The following is a 21,707-nucleotide window of genomic DNA, read 5'->3' as shown; positions in this document are numbered from 1 at the left end:
AAATTGGTGTAAGGCTATGACGAGTCTATGGGTTGATATAATACTTAGCAAAAAAAAAATTTTTGGAGACCCCACTTTTTTGGATGTAACATACCTACCTACGTCAGATCGATTTTCTTCGTATAAATATAGCCCGGACCATAACAACGAATCAATTGACTCCTCAACATCAAAATCGGCCCAGTAGTTTAGGTGCTACGGTGGAACACGCGTCATAGTTACAAACATACATACATACGTAGACTGATAAAATCAGAACCCTTCCTTTGCCGTAGCAGTCGGGTTAAACAATCTGAGGCTATGGCTATAAGTACGTAGGTATGTAGGTATGTTCCTAAATGAAATGTAGGTATATTATATATTTTTATTTATTTATTCAGATACAAGCTGGCCCTTGACTGCAATCTTATATTATCTTGGACCAAGATATAAAATCGATACAACCATACTGCTGTGCCATAACACTAATTGCGCTGCCTAAACGCCGTGGTGTCGGGTTATAAACCAAATTATAACGCGCCATAACCTCTGCTGACAACTCACTCGTGTAATGGCGCCGTATTTTGGCGGCAGGCGGGAATTTGGCGCTACGTAGTGGCAACACTTTTAGGGGGAAAAGAGGAATATTAATCGTGTTTTAAATAGCCAATACAATATTTAAAAAAATGTTTTAGACGCCAGCAAAAGCCAAAGCCAGCTTTGGTTCAAAAGCGGCGATAGCCTAGTGGTTAAGACGTCGGCAATCTATTCGGGAGGTCGGGGGTTCGATTCCGAGTCCCAACCTCTAACTTTTCGAAGTTATGTGCGTTTGGACTTTGGAACTAAGTAGGTATAGTACGCGACTACAGGTACTTGCTGTTGCTCTAAGTCCCGCAAATTGCTAATGCGCGAGGCCGCCATTTTAGTGACGTCAGCGCTAGACTGAAGTTTCGAGCTAGTATATTTTTTTCGGCTGACGTCAAACTGACGTCATTTCGATGTTAATGAGACATGGTTCCAGTGCAATAGCAAATTGCGGGACTTATACGTCTATGAATAAATTATCATCAGCGTATTATACTCGTGGACGAGATCGCGGGAATAAGCTAGTTAGTACCTATTTTATAAACGCAGAAAATAACAAAGCATTATATTATCTGCTAACTTCCTACAATTATTTTTTTCTAAAATTGTTCAAAATAATAATGATTCAATTTAATTTTACCAAGTGCTATGTTCTTCTTCTTCTTCTTATTTTGCTTTGTGGCTTTCAGTAGTGCCACACCGAGCACAATGCACTTCGCCAATGCCACGTAGAAACGTCCTATGTTGTGCACCAAGTTTCCGAACGTTAATTCAATGTCAAGTTGTCACTTGTCAATGTCAAACTGAAACTTGAAAGGAAGAGAAATCGCAAATCCAAAACAAACGGAAGCGGCTAAACTTTTACGTTTGTTACCAAAATAAGTTCAATGTTAACGTAAAATAAGGATAACTATTGTGCTACAGTAAGAGATGTAGTGGATAGTAAGCTTATCTATTAGTAATAGTTATACAAAAGGCGGGAAACTTGTTGAATTGAAACTACCTACCTGTGTCTACCGGAGTTTTTATTTTACAAAAAATGTCTTCACCAATCTACATTTCTGATGATGACGACAGTTTTGATTACCAGTCCCCACCGGAGAAGTCTACAAGTACTGACACAATTTCTATTACGGATGACGAAGACGAAGATAAGCCGAAACCTGTGGATGTGAAACACAATCGGCAGGCATTGATCAAAAACTTGTTTCCTAGTACAAAAACAAATGGTGGTAGCAGCAGTAAGTGTGAAGTGGTTGATCGTTTGGCTCCCATGCAGAAACAACCAGATTTTATGAAGCCGATAGGTGGTGTCAGTGTACACCTGCCTGTGAACCCTTACCCTTGTCAGATTGCTGTGATGTTTAAAGTAAGTTTTTTGTTTTGAAGGAAAAATGCTTGAAATTGTATTGAGTAAAGTAAACCTGCTGAGTCCATTTAAAAAAAGCTTATTCTGTACAAAAATTCTATGTATATTTTGTTTGAGTTTTCACTGACAGTTTTTATCAGATAACTGATAAGATTCTTATAATTATAAACCACTTGAACAAAGCCAATGTTAGTTAGCTAGTATTTGAGACTACTTCAAGCTCTTTGGAATTCATGTATCTGTTGTTACTTGTTAGAAGAATTAAGTATTTTGATACTGGGTGACAATTCTTTTCATAAGTTTCTAAACTAAATGTAAGTCTTAAGATATTGCAATCCCTTTCTACAGGAAACATCATGAGAAGGATGGCATGCTATGTGTTCTTCCAAAATAGCATTTGTAGGGTAAGTGAGGATCAATATTAAAAAGAGAAAATATTTGCAGGTAATAACAGCGATAAAGGATAAGAAGAACTGTCTACTTGAGAGTCCAACTGGCACAGGAAAGACACTGGCTCTGCTCTGTTCTGCGCTTGCCTGGCAGAAGAAGGAACATGGTAAGTTTTTTATTAACTAGTGATGAGCTGACCCTGTGATATGAATTGGCTTCAACAAAATAAAGTAAATTGATGAGCAGCAGTTTGATTAGGTTTAGGCTAGGTTAAGGTATTTAACAACATCCCTGGTGCAGTGGTAAGCGCTGTCATCTTATTAGTGGGAGGTCCCAGGTTCGATTCCCAGCAGGGGTTTGGAATTTTATAATTTCTAATCTCTGGTCTGGTCTAGTGGGAGGCTTCGGCCATGGCTAGTTACCTCCTTAGCTGCAAAGCCGTGCCGCCTAGCGATTTAGCATTCTAGTATGATGCTGTGTAGAAACCAAAGGGGCATTTGTTTAATAAAAACTGCCATACCCCTTCCAAGTTAGCCCGCTTCGAGCTTTGACTGCATCATCACTTACCACCAGGTGAAATTGCAGTGAAGGGCTAACTTGCATCTGAATAATACTATTTGTATCTGTCTAAAACTTGTATCTGAATGAAAAAAGGTTTGATGATTCTAGTCTAGGTTCAAAGCATTCTAGAAATTTGGTGAGATTTCTAAATTTGTAATATGTGACAATGCCATGGCCAGTTGACACAATGGCTGTGCTGTTAAGGTGAAACAAGTGGTTTGGATAGCTAGTGGTTAAGACTCCGGGATTCTGGTTTTCAATCCCAGGCATGCCTGGACCTCACCTCATGCACCTCTAACTTTTATGTGTGTTCCAAGCCACCAGCTATCATTTGGTAGCTGTGCCTGTTTTCTCAGCAGTAGCCAGGGATGGGTTGAGATGATGAAGAGTGACGATGCAGAAGAAATTATCAAATGTGGAGCCCAGTTTGAATATAACTTACATTAACGGTGAAGGAAACATCGTGAGGAAACCTGCATGCCTGAGAGTTCTCCATTACAATGTCGAAAGAGTGTGCAGGCAGCTAATCCATACTCGGCCAGCCTGGCAGACTGTGGCCTAAACCCTTCTCATTCTGAGAGACCCGTGCTCAATAGTGAGCCAGTGATGGGTTGATCATGATGATGGAGCCCAGTTAAAGAAGTGACAATTGATGACAAGTGTTCGTGTGTACCCATTCGGCTCTATCGGCGCAACCAGAGTGAACTAAAGTGAGCGAACTTTATGTTTGATCCTGAATCGACGATATGTTAAATATTGGACTATTGTGGGGGTGCCGTGAAATCAAAGAAAAATAGGCTATTCATAAGCCACCTAGCGTCAATTGTAGGATCATTTGACGCCTGCCTGTGTCGTCGAAGCCTCGACGTTTTATTACTAGTTCCCTAACTGTCGTGAACTGTGGCCCAACTGCAAAAGCTCGGTCATAAATCAAACTCCTGTCACACGACATTGCGAACAGCCTAACACGAAAATTGCGCCTCAACCGAATGCATTTGTTGCATGCTATTTGCGGGCCCATTTGCATGGGATAAGGGTGTACCTGATATTTTCCATGTTTTTTATTGTTACCTGATTGGCCAATTCATTTCGTCGATGGCTTTACATGATCGGGTTTATACGGATAATTCGATCGATTTCTCATATTCGCCATGAATATAGACATTTTAAGTACAGTTCGCGAGAGGTCCGGATGGCAATCGGGGTATGAGGCGGGAGGCAGGCCCTGCACACCCGCAAGTCACCCGCGCTCGCTCGCACCGAGTTAGCGTGGGGGCTGTACGGGTGTGTAGGGCGTTCCCTCTCCGATTGCCATCTAGACCTGTCGCGTACTATACATCTCCCGCGGATGAAGTCGTGGTAGTAAGCTAGTCATCGAATAAAAATAAATCAACTTGGTACCAACGTAACGCTTCTCACATGTAGGTACAGTTTTGTCTGAACTCAAAGCTAATGCAGTTTTACACCGGAACTTATGCATTCGAAAGCTTGAAAACTACGATATTTCGCTATGAGCGACGACTTTCTAAAGTCGATATGTTATAAGTAATGTCATTACAACTTCGGAAATCGAATTTTTCAACTCTAACAGCCAATAGCCGAAGAAACTTGAAGGCTGTTGGTAGAAGAAATAAGAAGTTACATTTTATGTCCTATTTTATTTACGTATTCGTACTACTATTAGCATAGAATATGTAATAGTACTAACGTCCGACGCATACAGGCGGAATGGAGTGGAACTGAGTCTTTGATACTCAGCCAGTCAGTCTTTTTGATTTTCTGTAACTCAGCCTTCTGTACGATTAAATTGGTTGGTATTTATACTTAATGGAAAGTCAATGGCGCCTTTATGCGAAAGTAAATAAATGTTAGTTTTTGTTATTAAAAAAGACGCTGTGTCTCACCTCTACACCACTTTGCAGTCCGTTGCGCCTTATTTTTATTTCACCTGCGATGCAGGATCACCATTATTTAACAAACTTTACTTTTGGCTTTCTTAAGATACGTTCTACATAGTATGCCTTACAAACCGAGTTTGGTTCCACAATATTTTGAATAGAGATATCAGTTAAAAATGGTTTTAAAAAGTCCATCGATACCATGCAGTCTTTTATGTCCTACCTCTAGAGGTTTGTAAATAGGTCAGAGACTTGCTTCATTTAGGTTCACGGGCTTGCTTCGTTCGCCACCCTATACGCTCCAATCAGCCTGCCTCGTAGGCTCGCTTTATTCAGGACCTTCTTTACGAGCTTCTGGCTTCACGCTTTACATGGGCCACATTCCACTAATCTTATATTATTGTATGCATTATTTATGACCGGAGTTTTGACCGGAATTTCAGTCAACAGTACTTTTGAACGTTTTTTCCAGTTAAATGTAGTTTTGACCGCATAATATTTTTAACTGCAACGCCTATAAAGCTAAGAATTGAGGTGTTTTTGTAGACAAAAAAAGATATCGCAGCGTCTGTCTGACTGCCGTCTGCCATCAGCATTATTTAAAACGCTGACGTGGTGAGAAACGTCGCCGATGAGCCATTTGGTTTTGGCGTGTGTCAAATTTGCCCCGGCATTTTTGTTCACGAATTTCTTTCGGCAATTTTCCCCGCGTGACGTCTCAATCGTGACCCCTGAAAGATCTGGGCAGATTCTAAAAAAGTTTTTAGTTTGTCACGAACATTTGCGGTTGGCTCAACACGATTCAGAAATTAACGTGAACAAGCAGAACCTTAATGGCTCATTGGTAAATCGTGCAAGTTACTTCTAGAATAATCCGAGGTACAAAGAACAAAAGGACGTCGGACTCCATAGTAGAAATGTGTCTAACCCAACTGACCTATCAGGTATTCAGGCTTTCGGTTAAGAAAAAGAAATACGAATTTCACGATTTTTGAAAATTCTACTGTCAAGGGGGTTAGGATATAGGGGATGAAAAGTTGTATGAAAGTCCGTCATTTTTCAAGTTTTTTCCAAATTCTTTCCATATGTCACCGAAATCCCAAATATCAATTTGGGTTTTCGGTTACAAAAGAAAAAAATACGTAGGTACCTATATCAGGATTTTTGAAAATTCTACCCCCACGACGATTTTCTAAATTCCACCCGAGCAAAGCCGGGGCGGGTCAGCTAGTGTAAGATATAATTAAAGCACTCACTGAGAGCCACGTCGCTATATTCAGCAGCGTTTCCACTAAACACCGTTTAGAAGCATGGTACCTTATAATTTTGAACGCATCAATTACCCCGGCACAGACCGCGGCAGAGCGACACGTCACCGCCCCGACATGTCTTTGAGCTTCCCTTTTCCCGGTCTCTCCCTTTTACTTTGCCGCTTTTTTGTCATTCCGCGTAGCTGACAACCCTTTTGCTAAATTGAATTAGAATGTCTCTATTTGGCAAAGGCCTTTGTTGTTGCTACCAACATCAGACGTTTTAAAAAGTTCTCATATTTATTTCTAATTGGTAACAATTATTTTTTTGCTTGACCATGACCATGAGTATGTCGATTATCGGTCCAGTCGCTACAAAGTTAGAATGTGGTGATGAAACGCACTTTCTTAGTTGTCTTTTTTAAATAATAGATACTAGCTTACGCTAGCTTCGTGACTACGTCCGCGTAGACTACACAAATTTCGTTGAAATCGGTTGAATTTTGAAAAATCCTTTCTTAGCGGATGCCTACGTCATAATAGCTTTCTGTATGCCAAATTTCAGCCCGATCCGTCCAGTAGTTTTAGCTGTGCGTTGATAGATCAGTCAGTCAGTCAGTCACCTTTTCTTTTTATCTCCGCGACTTCGTTCGCGTGGACTACACAAATTTCCTTTCCTTTTCCTTTTATACCTATATTTAGATGTATCTATTTGTAACGGGAGGACCGGGCTAAGAAATTTTTCTATTCGCCCCTTGAATTGGATTGAATTGGATTTTAAAGACTACCAGGCATCCAGGTGGGGAGGAAGTTTGTTTCTGCGAGGTAAGTTGTGGTTGGTACGTTGCGAGAGATTGGTATTTGAACTGGTCTAATTAGAATTTGAACTTATAAGTAAATCTTATTTTTCAAAAGTGGACTAGCTTTCAAAGTTGATATAGGTAATTAATGTTGTATCAAAGAAGAAATAATAAGATGAGCCAACCCACCCTTCTTAGATCAGGTACTTATCTTTCCCAGGAACAAATTTAATGAAATACGAATTCAGATGATCATGTTTGCATGGAATGGATGTTATCCCGTAATACCGCCAAGTAAACTAGAAGAGTAACAGAACAGTAACTCCTATAAGCTATTAGACGTTTTAATATTTGCATCGTGCACAAACACTGTTCAAGTTCGCTTTAAGCTGAACGCACACTTAGGCGATCCGCAAGATCCATGTAACGCATATTTCTGTAGGTACCTACTGCAAATGCTAATGACGTCAAAGCTTCTTTGACGACTCGCATACGCTAATAAATGCGACTCCTTCGGATGACAATATCATCCACGTAACATATTTCTTGCGTCCGATGGCACCCTCGATGGGTGGTTGTGGTTACTCCACCAACGACGCCTCACGTATTAGATTGGTGGGTCTGGCTTCCAGGATAAAACGTCCGGGGTGCAAACTGCAAACTTTCTCTACTTATGCCAAACTAGACGATGCCCGTGACTTGGTCCGCGTGAATTTAGATTTCTTGAAATTCCCGTGGTAACTCTTTAATTTTCCTATACATTTTCTATAAAGAGTCGCCTATGCCTGTCATCGGGATGCAAGCTATCTCTGTACCAAATTTCGTCTAAATTGGTTAACGAAATGGGACATGAAAAGCTAGCAACACACTTTCACATTTTAGTATGGATTTTGCCAGTCGATTATATTACCTACTACCCATAGCCGCGAGCTGAAAAATGCATGGGGTTCGGCGCATGCGCCTGAAATCTGCAAACAGCATAACCTAGTGAATTTAGTATATCACGACAAGGACTCCCGCGTCGCGGCCGATGTCGTCGAATAGTAAACGTTATTTTACTCGTATGACACCGCCGGATGATTATTGCCGCAAACTAGAAAATGCATTGCGTTTGGCGCGTGCGGCTGTAATCTGCGATCAGCATAAGTGAGTTAGTATATCACGACAAGGACTCCCGCGTCGCGTTAATTTCCCCGGCAAGGGTTGCCGCCGATGTCGTCGAATCGTAAACGTTATTTATGACGCCGCCGGACGATTATTGCCGCGAGCTCGCTCTTCCATTCATTTGCATATCAATTTATGCGGCAGTGATCATACCCTTCGACTTTTCACTTCCGTGTTCCTTCGTTGGGGAGACTTTGTCTGCAACTAGACGAAACCGTTGCGACATTCATCCGAACACTTCCTTCGAAATTCGATTACCTACTTAACCTTTCATTACCAAGATTTCCGCAAAGGATGTGCTAGATTTTTGTGCGAAACAGATCTGTTCCAAAAAAAACACATTTCTACCACGATAAAACTGCCAATCACTACTCGGGTTTTTTTTCATGGGTGTACCGGGTAAATATATCTACCTGTGTAAAAAACTTTTTTGTATAGTTTGGAAGTGACCTTTTCAAGATCATAGTTTATTAAAATATGAAACAACTGCCTATGTTATGTATGCAAAGAAATCTGTGTCTATATGTATCTACCTATCTCATTAAACACTAAACAAAAAAACACTTAAACATTAAAAACTGACTCGGAAATCTAAATGATATTACCTACCTACTTATTATTTAGATTTCTGTAGTCGAACCAAATAAATGTACGAACCATGTAAATGTAGACTTAAATCTGTAGTTCGGACTGTATGGTAATAGAATGGTTTCAAGAGTGTGTATTGTGTATCCCTTTGTTCCCTAACTCGATAAAAAACAACTTTCGTGTAACAAAATGTTACAAATGTTACCCAGTCATGGGCTGTAACCAAGCCCATGTTAACGGGCTTGTGCTCTAGTGTGGACAGTATGCTAATACACGGGTTTTAAGGCGCTTTCACACTGTCGAACTTTGGCTTCTTTCGCTTTGTGAAAGTCGTTAGTGAACTTCATTTGCGATTTTTTTAATTTCACTTACCTAATTGATTTGTCAATTATATTTTTAACTGGCTGCCCTGGCGAACTTCGTTCCGCCTAACAGTCGATTGAATTTTTTTTAAATTTTTCTCTCCGTAAGAACCATCCCCGTACTTCAAGGAATATTATAAAAAAAGAATTTGCGAAATCGGTTCAGCTGCTCTCCAGATTTGCGATCAGCAACACATTTAGTGATTCCTTTTTATATTATAGAATACGCTAAATCATGTTTGAGAAATAAAAATAGGATACCTATCTCTTCTATTACCTACTATATAACTATAGGATACCTATTTCTACTATTATGAAATGTGATTTTAAGCTTTTCGTTGTTTAACGACATATTTTAATGAAGATAACGGGTACACACCACGATTATTTTGATGTTTTTATCTGTCGATATTTCAACCCCATCGGACCCCAAAGACAGCATCGTCCGACATTGAAAGTTAATAGGGACGTTATGAGTGTATTTCTTTTTCACGATCCGAAGATGAATATTGGCTACTTTTTATCTCAAAATGACAAAGAGTTCCTACGGGATTTTTAAAAACCTAAATCAACGCAAACGCAACGAAGTCGCGGGTAACGTCGTCTACTATAAAAGGTTAGGGCGTTATATTCGTAAAATGACTCTTTCATGAAGCGTCATCAAGTACACGAGAGACAAGAGCAACTATAAAGTCTATTGAGATCAAATGAATCCTCAAACGTTTACATATCAGTTGATTTTTTTTAAATTCAAATGCTCTGTTTTCGTGTTACGTAAAGTACAAGCAAAACAATCTTAATAAAAACAAAATATTATGTGTGCTAGTAGACGGTAACTAAGTCAGTCGTATAGATAGTTGGATAGTAGGTACTCGGTGCATAGAGCAGTAGAGCACGACCGTTCGTGACAATAAAGGGGTAGCCAAATTTGGAACATTTAAACGTCGTTTACTCCGATAACAGTAAAACGAATATGATTATGGCCCGATTTAATCTGACTATGCGGCTTCCGTTGTAAATATTCTCAAAAAAATATTTTCACTCGCTGCAACTTTGATCTGATAAAATAATATTTATAGATTTAAGTGAATAGGCTCCAGTTGCATGAAAAACTAGGAAATATAAATCACTGGTGCAGTAGGCTCGCGTTTGTGGCAATATTTTTTATCGTAGAGTGCATCTTTTGTTTTCTATTTCACTGAAAACGTCAAAGGATTTTTTGTAAACTTGACAATCGTCATGCACCTACCTATTTTCGTTGATTGTAAATTACGAATCATGCTCCCCAGTATTGCCTACAGCCGTAAATTTTAATGCAATCTGCATCATAATGACATGCAAAGAGCAAAATATTCTAAGCTTTCTCATAAGGGAAAATGTCATAAATATTGTAGGCATATTTTTTATGCAAACTGAGCATAGAAGCAGGCGGGTTACTTGATTTTATATGATTAACTAACACTCTCCATGATCATCTGCTGCAACTACAGAAACTGTCCCTGAGCTGCCGGCATTTTTTCGATCCAAGATTATTCGTATAACTCCATACCGTATCGTATTAGTTAGTAGGAAAAACCTTGAGTACCTCTTTAACCTTAAGTCGTAGTAGGAAACATTTTAGTGCGAACTTTAACAGGTCACTGTAGATTAAACAGACACATGTACAATTTTAAGCTCCAGGGCACAGATATCTGCTGACTATGCCAAGTCTGATGAAACTCCGATGCATATTACGTAGGATATAAATCCACCTAAGAAAACACATCGTACATCCTAAGGAAGCTACTAAAATTCCAGTCAGAAAAGTGCTGTTGTGCCTGTCAGCCACAAGTATTAGCGAGGAAATTTAAAATTGGTAGTGATCACATTGATCCAAGACCGCCGACGAACTCAGGTCCTGCACAGCTCCAAAAGAAGAAAGAAGAGGAACTCCATATCCTTATATTGAGGGAACACCGCAGGTACAAGTTAAAGCTGAAGGTACTCTACGCCAACTAAATGAGAAGCTTATTAAAGTCGAGAACTCGAGACCATAATTTTCAATGCATTGTTTTTATATACCTTAGCTTATATAATAGCGTCAGAATTACATTACATATTCACGTCACAGACTCCCTTACCACCCACGTCTACGAAGAATGCAAAATGAATCAACAATCCATGATGCCAATCAAATCGTTGAAACAAATGACGATCTTCAATGCAGGTGGTCGATTGGCAATTGATGGCTGAGCGTAAAATTGGCACAATTAGAACCTCCAGATCAGTACCTCTACTAATACAAGTACGCTGGACCTGCTATTGCCGACCTGACCCCTGATTGTGTAAGAAAAACGTATTCATGGTAATATCGTAATCGTCAAAAAAATTGCCCTTTGATTGGTTGACTCGCTGTTTACATTTCTTCACAGCCAATCAAAGGGCAAAGTTTGTTGACGATTACGATAACGATGAATACGTTTTTCTTACACAATTGGGGTGCTGTTTTTGAAGCAACACTTGATTATTATCGCCAGTTTGACGCTGCTGATAGCAGCTGTGAGGTCATGTGAGCTTACTCGGGACTAAATGTTAGTGATAGACATCTGTCAACATAGTGGCAACACGAAAACTAATTGACGCAGTGTCGATTTTAATTCCCGGTACACTCTGTGGTGCGCTTTGAAATGGCACAAAAAATTCCGGTCATTTTTTATGGTACACCTTATCTAGCGTACTTGTATAATGTATATGTCCACATCTGTGTCCAGACTCCAGATGTATATCGCGTCATCGGTGACTTCATTTCTATTGGCATTTTTTGGCAACTAACAATAAAGTACGTAAAGACTGTTATCGATTGGTAAGGGCGCCTTCAAATTTGCCGCAAAGTACCGCGCGGCGGCCACGCTGCTTTGTAAATCCATAGAATTAAAAGCGCGCGGGTTTAGCGCTGCAGTCAGTTCGCGTCAGTTTATCGATCGAAATTATATGGATTTACAAAACAGCGCGGCTGCAGCACAGCAGCCCCGCTGTCTCTGCGCGGCCACCTTGCGGCAAATTTGAAGGCACCCTTATATTGACCTCTCTTTGCTTTGGACATAGTTGCTTTAAATGGGAATTGCCTGTTCTAAATGTATTCTGAGTGCCTGCGTGGTATTTTAAACCTCATCACCATTGATGACGAAACCGATTCTCTTTTTGATACCATGTGATTTGACACCATAATGATCGTCACCATTAGGACGTTGATTGTTGGACACTAGCCTTCGTCTTCTTTCGCCTTTCGTATCTAATTAGTCAAACGTAAATCGCAATGAGTGCAAAAGTTAAAACATTTTCATTTTCCTGGTAAAGATGGTGGAACGAGTCTCAAGCCTACAAAGACATGAAAAAGATCCCTAAATTTCCCCAGCATTAGATGTCACCATGCTACTTTTTATAGGGTTCCCCGGGGACTTTTAAAAACCTATATCGACGCGGACCAAGTCATGAATAAATTTCGTTGTTCAGGTACCTATTCTAGTCATGATCATCCTTATGTCGTCGACATTCCATGTACACGCACGAAACGTTTTGCGTCATCATTCCTCATACGCATGGCTAAGGTTTGGAATACTCTCCCACAATCTGTGTTTCCTACCAATTACAACCCGAATAATCTTCTAGGTAAACGCGTCCTATCCTCATCATCATCATTTTCCATCAGGTGTGATTGTGGTCAAGCGTTTGTCTATAATGAATGAATTAACAAAAACCATCTGAATACATTCCCGGCCCACTAATGAGAACGGCTTTTTTATGTCAGATTGAGAACAGTTTAGGCTATAGTCCACCACATTAGCTAAATGTGGATTGGAACACTTGAACATAATGGAGAATTCCCAGGCATGCGGGTTTCCTCAAAATGTTTTCCTTCACAGTTAAAGCAAGTGATATTCAATTACTTATAACTCTAAAAAGATCGGGAAGTGTGCCCGTGATAGAACCCAGGAGACCCGTACGTATTAACCACTAGGCTAGCACCGCTTTTTTTGCCCTGAAACATGCATGGCTTAAAACTGAAATTGAAAATGAAATATATATTTATTTAACAAAACAGTTTTGTCAATTTTAACATTGTCTGATATACATATTGTATATTATTGTTATAACTGTCGAATATTTTGTATTTTTGAAAGACTACGAGTTGTAAAAGAAGCAGATTGTAAAGTTAAACATGATATGGGTACGTGCTCCCTGCTTGTAAGTATCATGCTTTTTACGAGCCCCTGTAAATTGAATTGCTTTTATTCATATTTTACAAGCCATTAACTTTACGCCTATAGATATGCTCGATTCGTGCGCATCATTTCTACCCATTGATGGTAGCTGTTTCTATCCCATAAATGATGCCATTTTAAAAATATGTTTATTTCGAATACCTCTACTATTCCAAATGGTACAGTTTTGAGCACGTCAATCGATATTCCGTACCTTCAAAAAACTCGTTTGTATGTACATATATTGAATAATTGTACCTACTTATAGTCTAGTAAGCTGTGATAGTCTAATGGTTAGGACGTCCGCCTTCTAATCGGAGGTCGGGTGCTCGATCCTGGGCATGCACCTCTAACTTTTCGGAGTTATGTGCGTTTTAAGTAATAACTATATCACTCGCTTTAAAGGTGAAGGAAAACATCGTGAGGAAACTTGCATGCCTCAGAATTCTCCATAATGTTCTCAAAGGTGTGTGAAGTCTACCAATCTGCACATGGCCAGTGCGGCATGGTAGAATATGGCCAAAACCCTTCTCACTCTGAGAGGAGACCCGTGCTCTGTATAGTGAGCCGGCGATGGGTTGATCATGATGATTTATTATTATGAAGCAATACTGAAAATTGTGATTTTACCTACATGTCGGTTAGTCTCCTCCACTGCCTCCAATAAGAAATAATTTTGAGAAATTCCAATTGTATTGTTGACATACCTAAACTCACGTTGACAAAGTCGCAGGCTAGACCGGGCTACCTAGATAAAGAAAACAATAACAAGGATTCCAGTTTTATAATTTCGTATACAGACGAAGTCGCGGACCTCGTCTAGTTCATCAAAACACCGTTCGTTTCGTGACTCGGTTCCGAACTCTTTATTTTCAAATTAGTATTGTCTTCAATATTTTTTTTAAATTGTGCCGTCGACGCGACGGTCGTAAATGTAAATGGGACGGCTCGTGGCAGCTCGCTATGCACTGATTGTTGATTTATGGTGGCTGTCGCAAGATATTTTTATTTACTTTCAGATCGAAACGTGAAAGCCTATTGCTGAAATCGATTTGACTTTCCTACTTTAATATTTTTTCGCGGATTTTTTGCTGTAACAACCTAGCCAGTACGCGACCGAAAGTAATGTGCATCGGTCTTTAGAATGACATTTCGGCTTTGTAGAGCATTGTCTCTGTCACTCATACTCATAGCTATAATAATGACGTTTTGTCGGTCTTAAAGAGCGAGACAGTGCTCTGTAAATCTGCTATCTCCTTATATTGAAAAAGTAAAAGCTATGAAGCTAGATTTTTGTTATTTTTACCTAGGTATACCAAAGTCCAAGGTGCGTTAAAAATGTTGTTACCCTAGTCTGGTGATAGGCAAGACCCCCCTCCCTCCCAATTCTTCTCGTCAGAAAGGGTATTCCGAACCACTTGGTATAGATTCACTTGACGATTCAAAGAGACTTTAAAAAAAAAAAAAGTATTTTAATAAAAAAGTATTTGTATTTTTATTATAGGTATTTATTATTTGTACCTATTAGTGGTAAGAAAAATATCATCAAGAGGGTGTTATCTTATCAGAGAGAAGCCATGGTGCGACGCAAGGAGGAGAATATTAGTGTTTTTAGCGAAACATTTTATAGAAGCGCCATCTACGAGTGAACTGTTAAACTTCTCCCTCACGGAGCGTACCGACGCGACAGGCACCAGTCATTCCTCATGCGGCGCCCTCTATTATGCGCTGCCGGAACGCTTACGTTTCATGGGCGGTTTCATGACATCACAGGCGCCATTTTTGTAACGTTTTGTTTAAATATGACATTTTATTCCAAATTTAAAGTAAATCTATATTTTTTCTGAATAACTGCTCAGTGTTTCAGAAACAAAAATGTCACTGTATCTAACTACCTACGTTTGTTAAGATAAGAAAGATTTATTTATTTATTTTATTTATCTATAATTAAGTGGTAAATATGGGTATTCAGTAAAATTATTTTTGAATTTGTTGATTAATAATAATATTTATTATTAATGAATAATTTTGATTGAAGAAGTACTTATAAAGAGAGAGCCATGGCATGCCAGACCTTTGTTATTTTATAAAAGCTGAAAGTTTCTCTGCGTATTGTCCCCAACTCAGGAAGGAACGATCAGCGAATAATGACTGTGAAGTTTGGATCATGGTGGCTTTAGGAGGTCATAAAGTTGTAAAGTACTAACTAGTTGTAGCTTATGCCCGCGATTTCGTCCCCGTGGACAATATAAGTTTCAAACTCCTATTTTACCCCTTTAGGGGTTGATCTTCCAAAAATCCTTTCTTATCGGATGCCTACGTCATAATAGCTATCTGCATGCCAAATTTCAGCCCGATCTGTCCAGTAGTTTGAGCTGTGCGTTGATAGATCAGTCTGTCAGCTTTTCCTTTTATATACCTACTAGCTTCTGCCCGCGGCTTCGCCCGCGTGGCCTACAGGAACCAAATGGCATTTTTTTCAGAAACAAACATTATAACATCAGGACGCGCACCCTGCACCAGCACCGAATAACACATTTAACCTTCCAACCCCAATTTCATCCCTTTAGGGGGGGAGGGGGTTTTCTCATAGTTTTCTCATCATGCAAATAACTTGAAAAATGACGGACTTTCATGCAAACTTCCAGCCCCCATTTAACCCCCTTAGGGATGGAATTCCGAAAAATCCTTTCTTAGTACCTACCTTTAAAAAGAATAGACCCTCCAAATTTCATGTCTTTAGGACCAGCGGTTTAGGCTGTGCGTTGATATATATATATATATATATATATGTCAGTCAGTCAGTCAGGACTTTGAATTTTATATATATAGATATACAGATAGTTTTTTGTATTCTCTTTGGAATAGTATTAGAAATCACGTCATGCATTGCCAGACACGTATCGTGGCAACCCTCTGCCAGGCACCCTTAAACTTCAACAATTTATAAAACTTTAAGGGTTTCTGGCAAAGCCAAAGTTCATAGTGGACCAAGAAGTCCATTTGGTATATAATGTTTTCATATGGGGTAACTAATATACCTATCTAAATAATTCCGATAGATCTTTTTCCAAAATTTAAAATATTTATTAAAAAGTCAAAATTCATTTATTGTATTATACAATGTGTGGTAAGTATTGTGTGTATTCCCGGTTTCGTTTACACATATAGAACTAAAAATGATTTTTTTTGTAAATCTCAGCCCTTTTTCCACAAGTAAATTTATCTTGATTATATACACAGATCAACAAATAGGTACTTACTATAATCTATATCAATCTAAGTTCTAAGCCCACTTGAGTCGAGTGACACGTTTTTGAATAAAATAATAAAAGAAAACAAAACGTTTGCCCAAATTAATCCATTGCAATTGTTGAAAAAGTGCCCCCAGAGGCGCACCATTGTCAACGCGATGGCAATTTGGCATATCAATTGCACTACCTATGTATTAATTACAAAGAACGCCGGCAAATCCTGACCGTAATTCTGCTTTTAACTACGCACCCCATTTGTTAACATATTTATGTGTAATAGCAAATTAGACCGTAACAAAAAGCTTTTAGGCACATAATCATACATCAAAGCTATATAAATTAGCATATTATGAAAACAGCTACGTGACTATTGCTATCATTGCATTTTCTATTTTACTTGCTACTGCTTAGAGTTTAAAATTGAGTGTTGGATGTGTAGAGCTAGGGGTGTGAATTAAGATATAATAAAAGCGTCACCAGACTCCAGAGGGGAATGTCACACGGATGCTTAGTGTCAACCTCATGTCTTTGAAGTCTCATGTAAAATGAGAATGGGTCTGTTTGGGACAAATGGCGCTTGTTGTTATTTGTGGGGCGTAATTTTGTGTACCCATTGCCCATGTCAGGCTTATGTGACTTCGAGTATGTATAGCATTTCGCGTAGGTACCTATATTAGGTATATAGGCTTTATTGTAAGGTGCAGCGGGGCTATTACAACTGTGAGGCAATTAAAACTATTATTAATAACTTCGGTGTTATTTTTTATTTCAAAGAGTGACATCTATGTACTTTGCGGAGCTTTTTTATACCTTGGGCACATTAATTCTTACGGAAGTCTTCAAAAAATGACCGTTAAGTAATCAATTATCATCAAGGTTAGATTTGATTTTGAGTAGGTATAACTATATAACAGTATATGATGTTTAAACTTTCGCATCATGTTTTACCAGTCGTAATAGGCTGTATCTTACTTCATATTTAGTGATTAATTATTTTTTCACTAGGTAATAAAATTTATTATTTTCTTCTGCTGTGATAGCCTAGTGGTTAGGACGTCCGCTTACTAATTGGAGGTCGGGGGATCGATCCCGGGCACGCACCTCTAACTTTTCGGAGTTATGTGCGTTTTAATTAATTAAATATTATCACTTGCTTTAACATGAAGGAGAACATCGTGAGGAAACCTGCATGCCTGAGAGTTCTCCATAATGTTCTCAAAGATGCGTGAAGTCTACCAATACACACATGGTAGGTAGACTATGGCTAAAAACCTTCTCACTCTGAGAGGAAATCTGTAGTGAGCCGGTGATGGGTTGATCATGATGATGATGATTATTTTCTTAATCCATTTCTAAATTGGATCCACTCGGAACAATAAAACAAACTGATTGTTTCCTTAACCATTGTGGAGCTCACTTATTACAATCCAGAGGGCCGGGTCCCTTTCAAGTGTGACTGACGTGTAGGACCTCATTTAATTTCCTGTGCAGTTGACGTCAAGGCGTAGAGGTACTCCAGCTCTGGTTTTGAAATTAGGTATACCTACCGTAAAAGGTTTGACATTTTGACAACCTCCCTGGCGCAGTGGTGAGCCACGGTGAGCGCTGTGGTCTTATAAACGGGAGGTCCTGGGTTTGATTTATAATTTACTAGCTGATGCCCGCGACTTCGTCCGCGTGGAATTAGGTTTTTAAAAATCCTGTGGGAACTCTTTGATTTTACGGGATAAAAAGTACTCTCCAGGTCTTTATCTATACCCATGCAAAAAATCACGTCGATCCGTTGCACCGTTGCGGCGTGATTGAAGGACAAACCAACGAACCAATGAACCAACAAACCAACAAACTCAAAAATATAAAAATACTTAACAAAACTCATTTATCTAAAAGGATTCCAAATAAATTGTTAGATAAATACGTGAATACAATAGATTCAACAAAAGTAGACATGTCGAATACAACGGATGCGATTGACACAACAAAATGAATTCTTTTTTGGTAAATGATGGAGTTTAATCCGAAAATCCCTTACGGCAAAAGGTTTGGGACAAATTGTGTTTAGAAGTAATCTACTATTGGCAAATAATAAGTAAACCTTTTACAAAATCAAACTTGTTTTATAAAAAATCGTAAACAATGGGTAGATACCTATAAGTCCCGCACATTGCTATGTCTCGTTTAACTCAATCTTAAGTATCGATTAAGCGACTCTGAGTACGGCTGTAAGAGCGTGTTTTTGTGTGCACGAAAATATTAATATGGATGTCTTCTATTGCATAAATTATTTATTACATATATGTAGATTGTCGATACTCTGCCAGAATTCATCTAATTTTATTTGATCGATTGCAAACAACGGCTCATTCAACAATTTCAACGTCGCAAAGTCGACAAAGCCTCACATTATTGTCACAAACTACGAGATACACGTATTAAACACGATTAGTGACAAAAACACCATGAACGACATCCGCACAAGTTCTAGTGTTACGATTTGCGATTAATCCTATTGTGACAAAGTTTGCAAGATGGTTTCGTCAATTGCACACATCCGCAATACTGAAGAAAAAAGTCGTAACTTTACATTTTAGAAGTAGCACAAACTACTTAGTATTAGCGATACCGATAAATTGCTATTTGGTGACTTCATCGATGGTGTATCACCATTTTGGCAAACTTACTACTGCAACAACGGCTACTTACACACCTATAAACTTAACTAAAATGACAGGTCTAAATGTTTTGCTTACCCTTTCATAATCCTCCTTGCAGAAAAGGATAGCACTAGATTTAGACTAAATTTAGTTTAGAGAGGTTTCTTCACAATAGGTAGAGTAAATACTACAGATTTATTCACAATAATATAAAAATAAAACGCGCGATCAGCTAATAATTGTTTTCTGCATCAAAATCGCGTTTTAGTGATTGGCCAAACGCAATGTCATCGTGCCCCGAACGGGTCTCCTCTCCGATTGAGAAGGGTCTGCCACGCGTACCGAATAGAAGGCCAAGGTTTTAACCACTTGGCTGGACATGCTGTATTGCATTGTTACATTTCAGAATGGTTTAAAGTGTCAGATATTATATAGACCGCTGCACGTCGCGCTGCTGCTAATGACGTTAGAATGTATGGGGTGAATCGCTGCACAGCGCATTGCCATACCATAACTTTCAGTAGTTACTTGTATATGTTTCTGAGAATTTAATCGCAGCTTCGGAATCGCTGAAAGCGATCTAATCGCCGATCGCTGAAGCCAAAATTATTGTGTGTGCAGTGGCCTTTAATCCCAGTTTATTGCAGTTTAGATTGTCACAGGAGATTGTATTTTGACATTTTCATCCCATTTTGTCGTATTGCCGCCGGCTAATCGTTCGGAAACTATCCGACAATGCCCCGGGCATAGTCGCCCGATCCGTCCATTGTTGGGTTTTGTGTGATAAGTATGTGAATGCCACAAAATGATCCTTTTAAACTCGCCCAGTTACACAATACAACTATTATTCGGTTTTTTCAAATCTAAAATATCATTCTCCTCTTCAAACAGCGCAATGTTTCGTTACGCGAATATTCCTTGGTTTTTTTTTCGAAATCAAAACATCAAATGCATACCTACCTATTATTCTCCTCCAAACTGCCAAATCTTCCAAGCTCAAGACATTCAAGTCATTGGAAATGGTCTAGGAATTGGTAGTATTGTTGTTGTACTTTGCATCAGTAGATTTATTTGGCTATCCAAATAATTTTGGGATGGGATAGTGGATGCATCAACCGAATCCTTCAGTAGGTAGGTACATCAAGAAGTTGCACTGAACGATGAACCCCTGTGGGTGCAAGACCATTCCAAGGAATGGACAACGGAATACATTATTATTAGCTTCTTCCGAAATATTAATCGGGCTTAAATCATCATTACATATTTCACATTGATTCCACGGTCTCCACTATGAATAGGGCTGAATAAAAAGGCGACTAAAGCACCCAATTCCGTGCACAAAAGACGAAACGCATTTCTAAACATCTAGGTACTTGGTACCAAAGAAGATTTAACAAGGTTTTGTTGGATGCTCTTTTTAACAAACATCGTTGTTGACTTTGTTTGCGAGTTACACCAGACTATGCTGAGCTACTTTGTTCTTGGCTTCCAATATCTTTTCGAGATCTTGGATAAGTTAAATCGAGGAGCATTGGGTCTCAATAAATTGGCCCGCTTCTCGCCAGCTCCGATTTTATTTTGGTTTTTGTTATTAAAAATCTTGGGAGAGGTACCTAACTAAAGTAATAATAGGCTACTTGACAATTTTTTTAAGTTGGTCTTAAATGGTTAATATTTGTCCTATTATATCAAAAAAATTAACACTATATTTTTTTGCGCCCTAAAAACCGTAAAACTTTAATTTAAAAAAATATTTTTCTTAGACAGGTACACAGGTAACAGTATAACTTATACTGTTGTTTACAAATGCATGACGTCAGAGCACAGATAATCTATCGGCCAAACATGGCCGACAGTGTTTTCACCTGTCTAAGAAAAATATTTTTTTAAATTAAAGTTTTACGGTTTTTAGGGCGCAAAAAAATATAGTGTTAATTTTTTTGATATAATAGGACAAATATTAACCATTTAAGACCAACTTAAAAAAATTGTCAAGTAGCCTATTGTGCATCGTGCATTGCTTCGAATCCATTTAATGTTTTGATTCACTTTAAAAAATACTGTTACCGTTATCGTTTGTTATCAAAAGCTAGATTTAATCTACGTGGTTTAAGGTTCTTAAAAATCCTGCGCGAACTTTGTTTTCGCGGTATAAAAAGTATTGCATGTGCTTCCTCAGTTAGTGTTTGAGTTACCTATGTGTTTGTTATTCTTTAAAATTGTTTGAGTATTTGCTAAATATCACTCACCTATAAGCAAACTAACATACCTAGATACATTTTCGGATTAAGGTAACTGATACAAATAAGGCCTACCTTATTTAAATAGTTGATTACAAAATAAATATAGGTGTGTATCAAAAAAACTTCAATAAATTAGTATTAGATGTTTATTAATATCAAATTAATGGAGTAAAACATTAGCAATATCTAATAAAATGAAGACAAAATCAACAATACAAAAACCTTAGCTAGTGGCCATAATAAGTTACATCTACCAAATAAGGCCTGTAAACTTTAAACTCATAAAATCTTGTTAAAAATCTATTTATTTAAAAAAATACTATTTTACAGCCTTTATTTACCTTTTATCTTTTGATAACTAAGCTTTTT

General features: G+C 38.5%; 1 protein-coding gene across 4 annotated transcripts in view; it reads left to right on the top strand.

Moving 5' to 3' along the window:
• The first annotated feature begins 1,375 nt into the window (after window positions 1-1,375).
• Window positions 1,376-21,707, top strand: part of LOC117985032 (Fanconi anemia group J protein-like) — a 68,727-nt gene continuing 48,395 nt past the window's right edge. For 3 of the 4 annotated variants that reach the window (XM_069500888.1, XM_069500887.1, XM_034971717.2), the window contains exons 1-2: window positions 1,376-1,933; window positions 2,378-2,489. In XM_069500888.1, the coding sequence (XP_069356989.1) occupies window positions 1,604-1,933; window positions 2,378-2,489 (442 nt within the window). In that variant the 5' untranslated portion in view covers window positions 1,376-1,603. Of the gene's footprint in view, window positions 1,934-2,141; window positions 2,248-2,377; window positions 2,490-21,707 lie in introns of those variants that run through there. The other variant, XM_069500889.1, reaches the window with a different exon arrangement.

The sequence above is a fragment of the Maniola hyperantus genome, chromosome 9 (genome assembly GCF_902806685.2).
Source record: "Maniola hyperantus chromosome 9, iAphHyp1.2, whole genome shotgun sequence".
Taxonomy (NCBI): Eukaryota; Metazoa; Arthropoda; class Insecta; order Lepidoptera; family Nymphalidae; genus Maniola; species Maniola hyperantus.
This window is presented reverse-complemented; position numbering and strand designations above follow the sequence as displayed.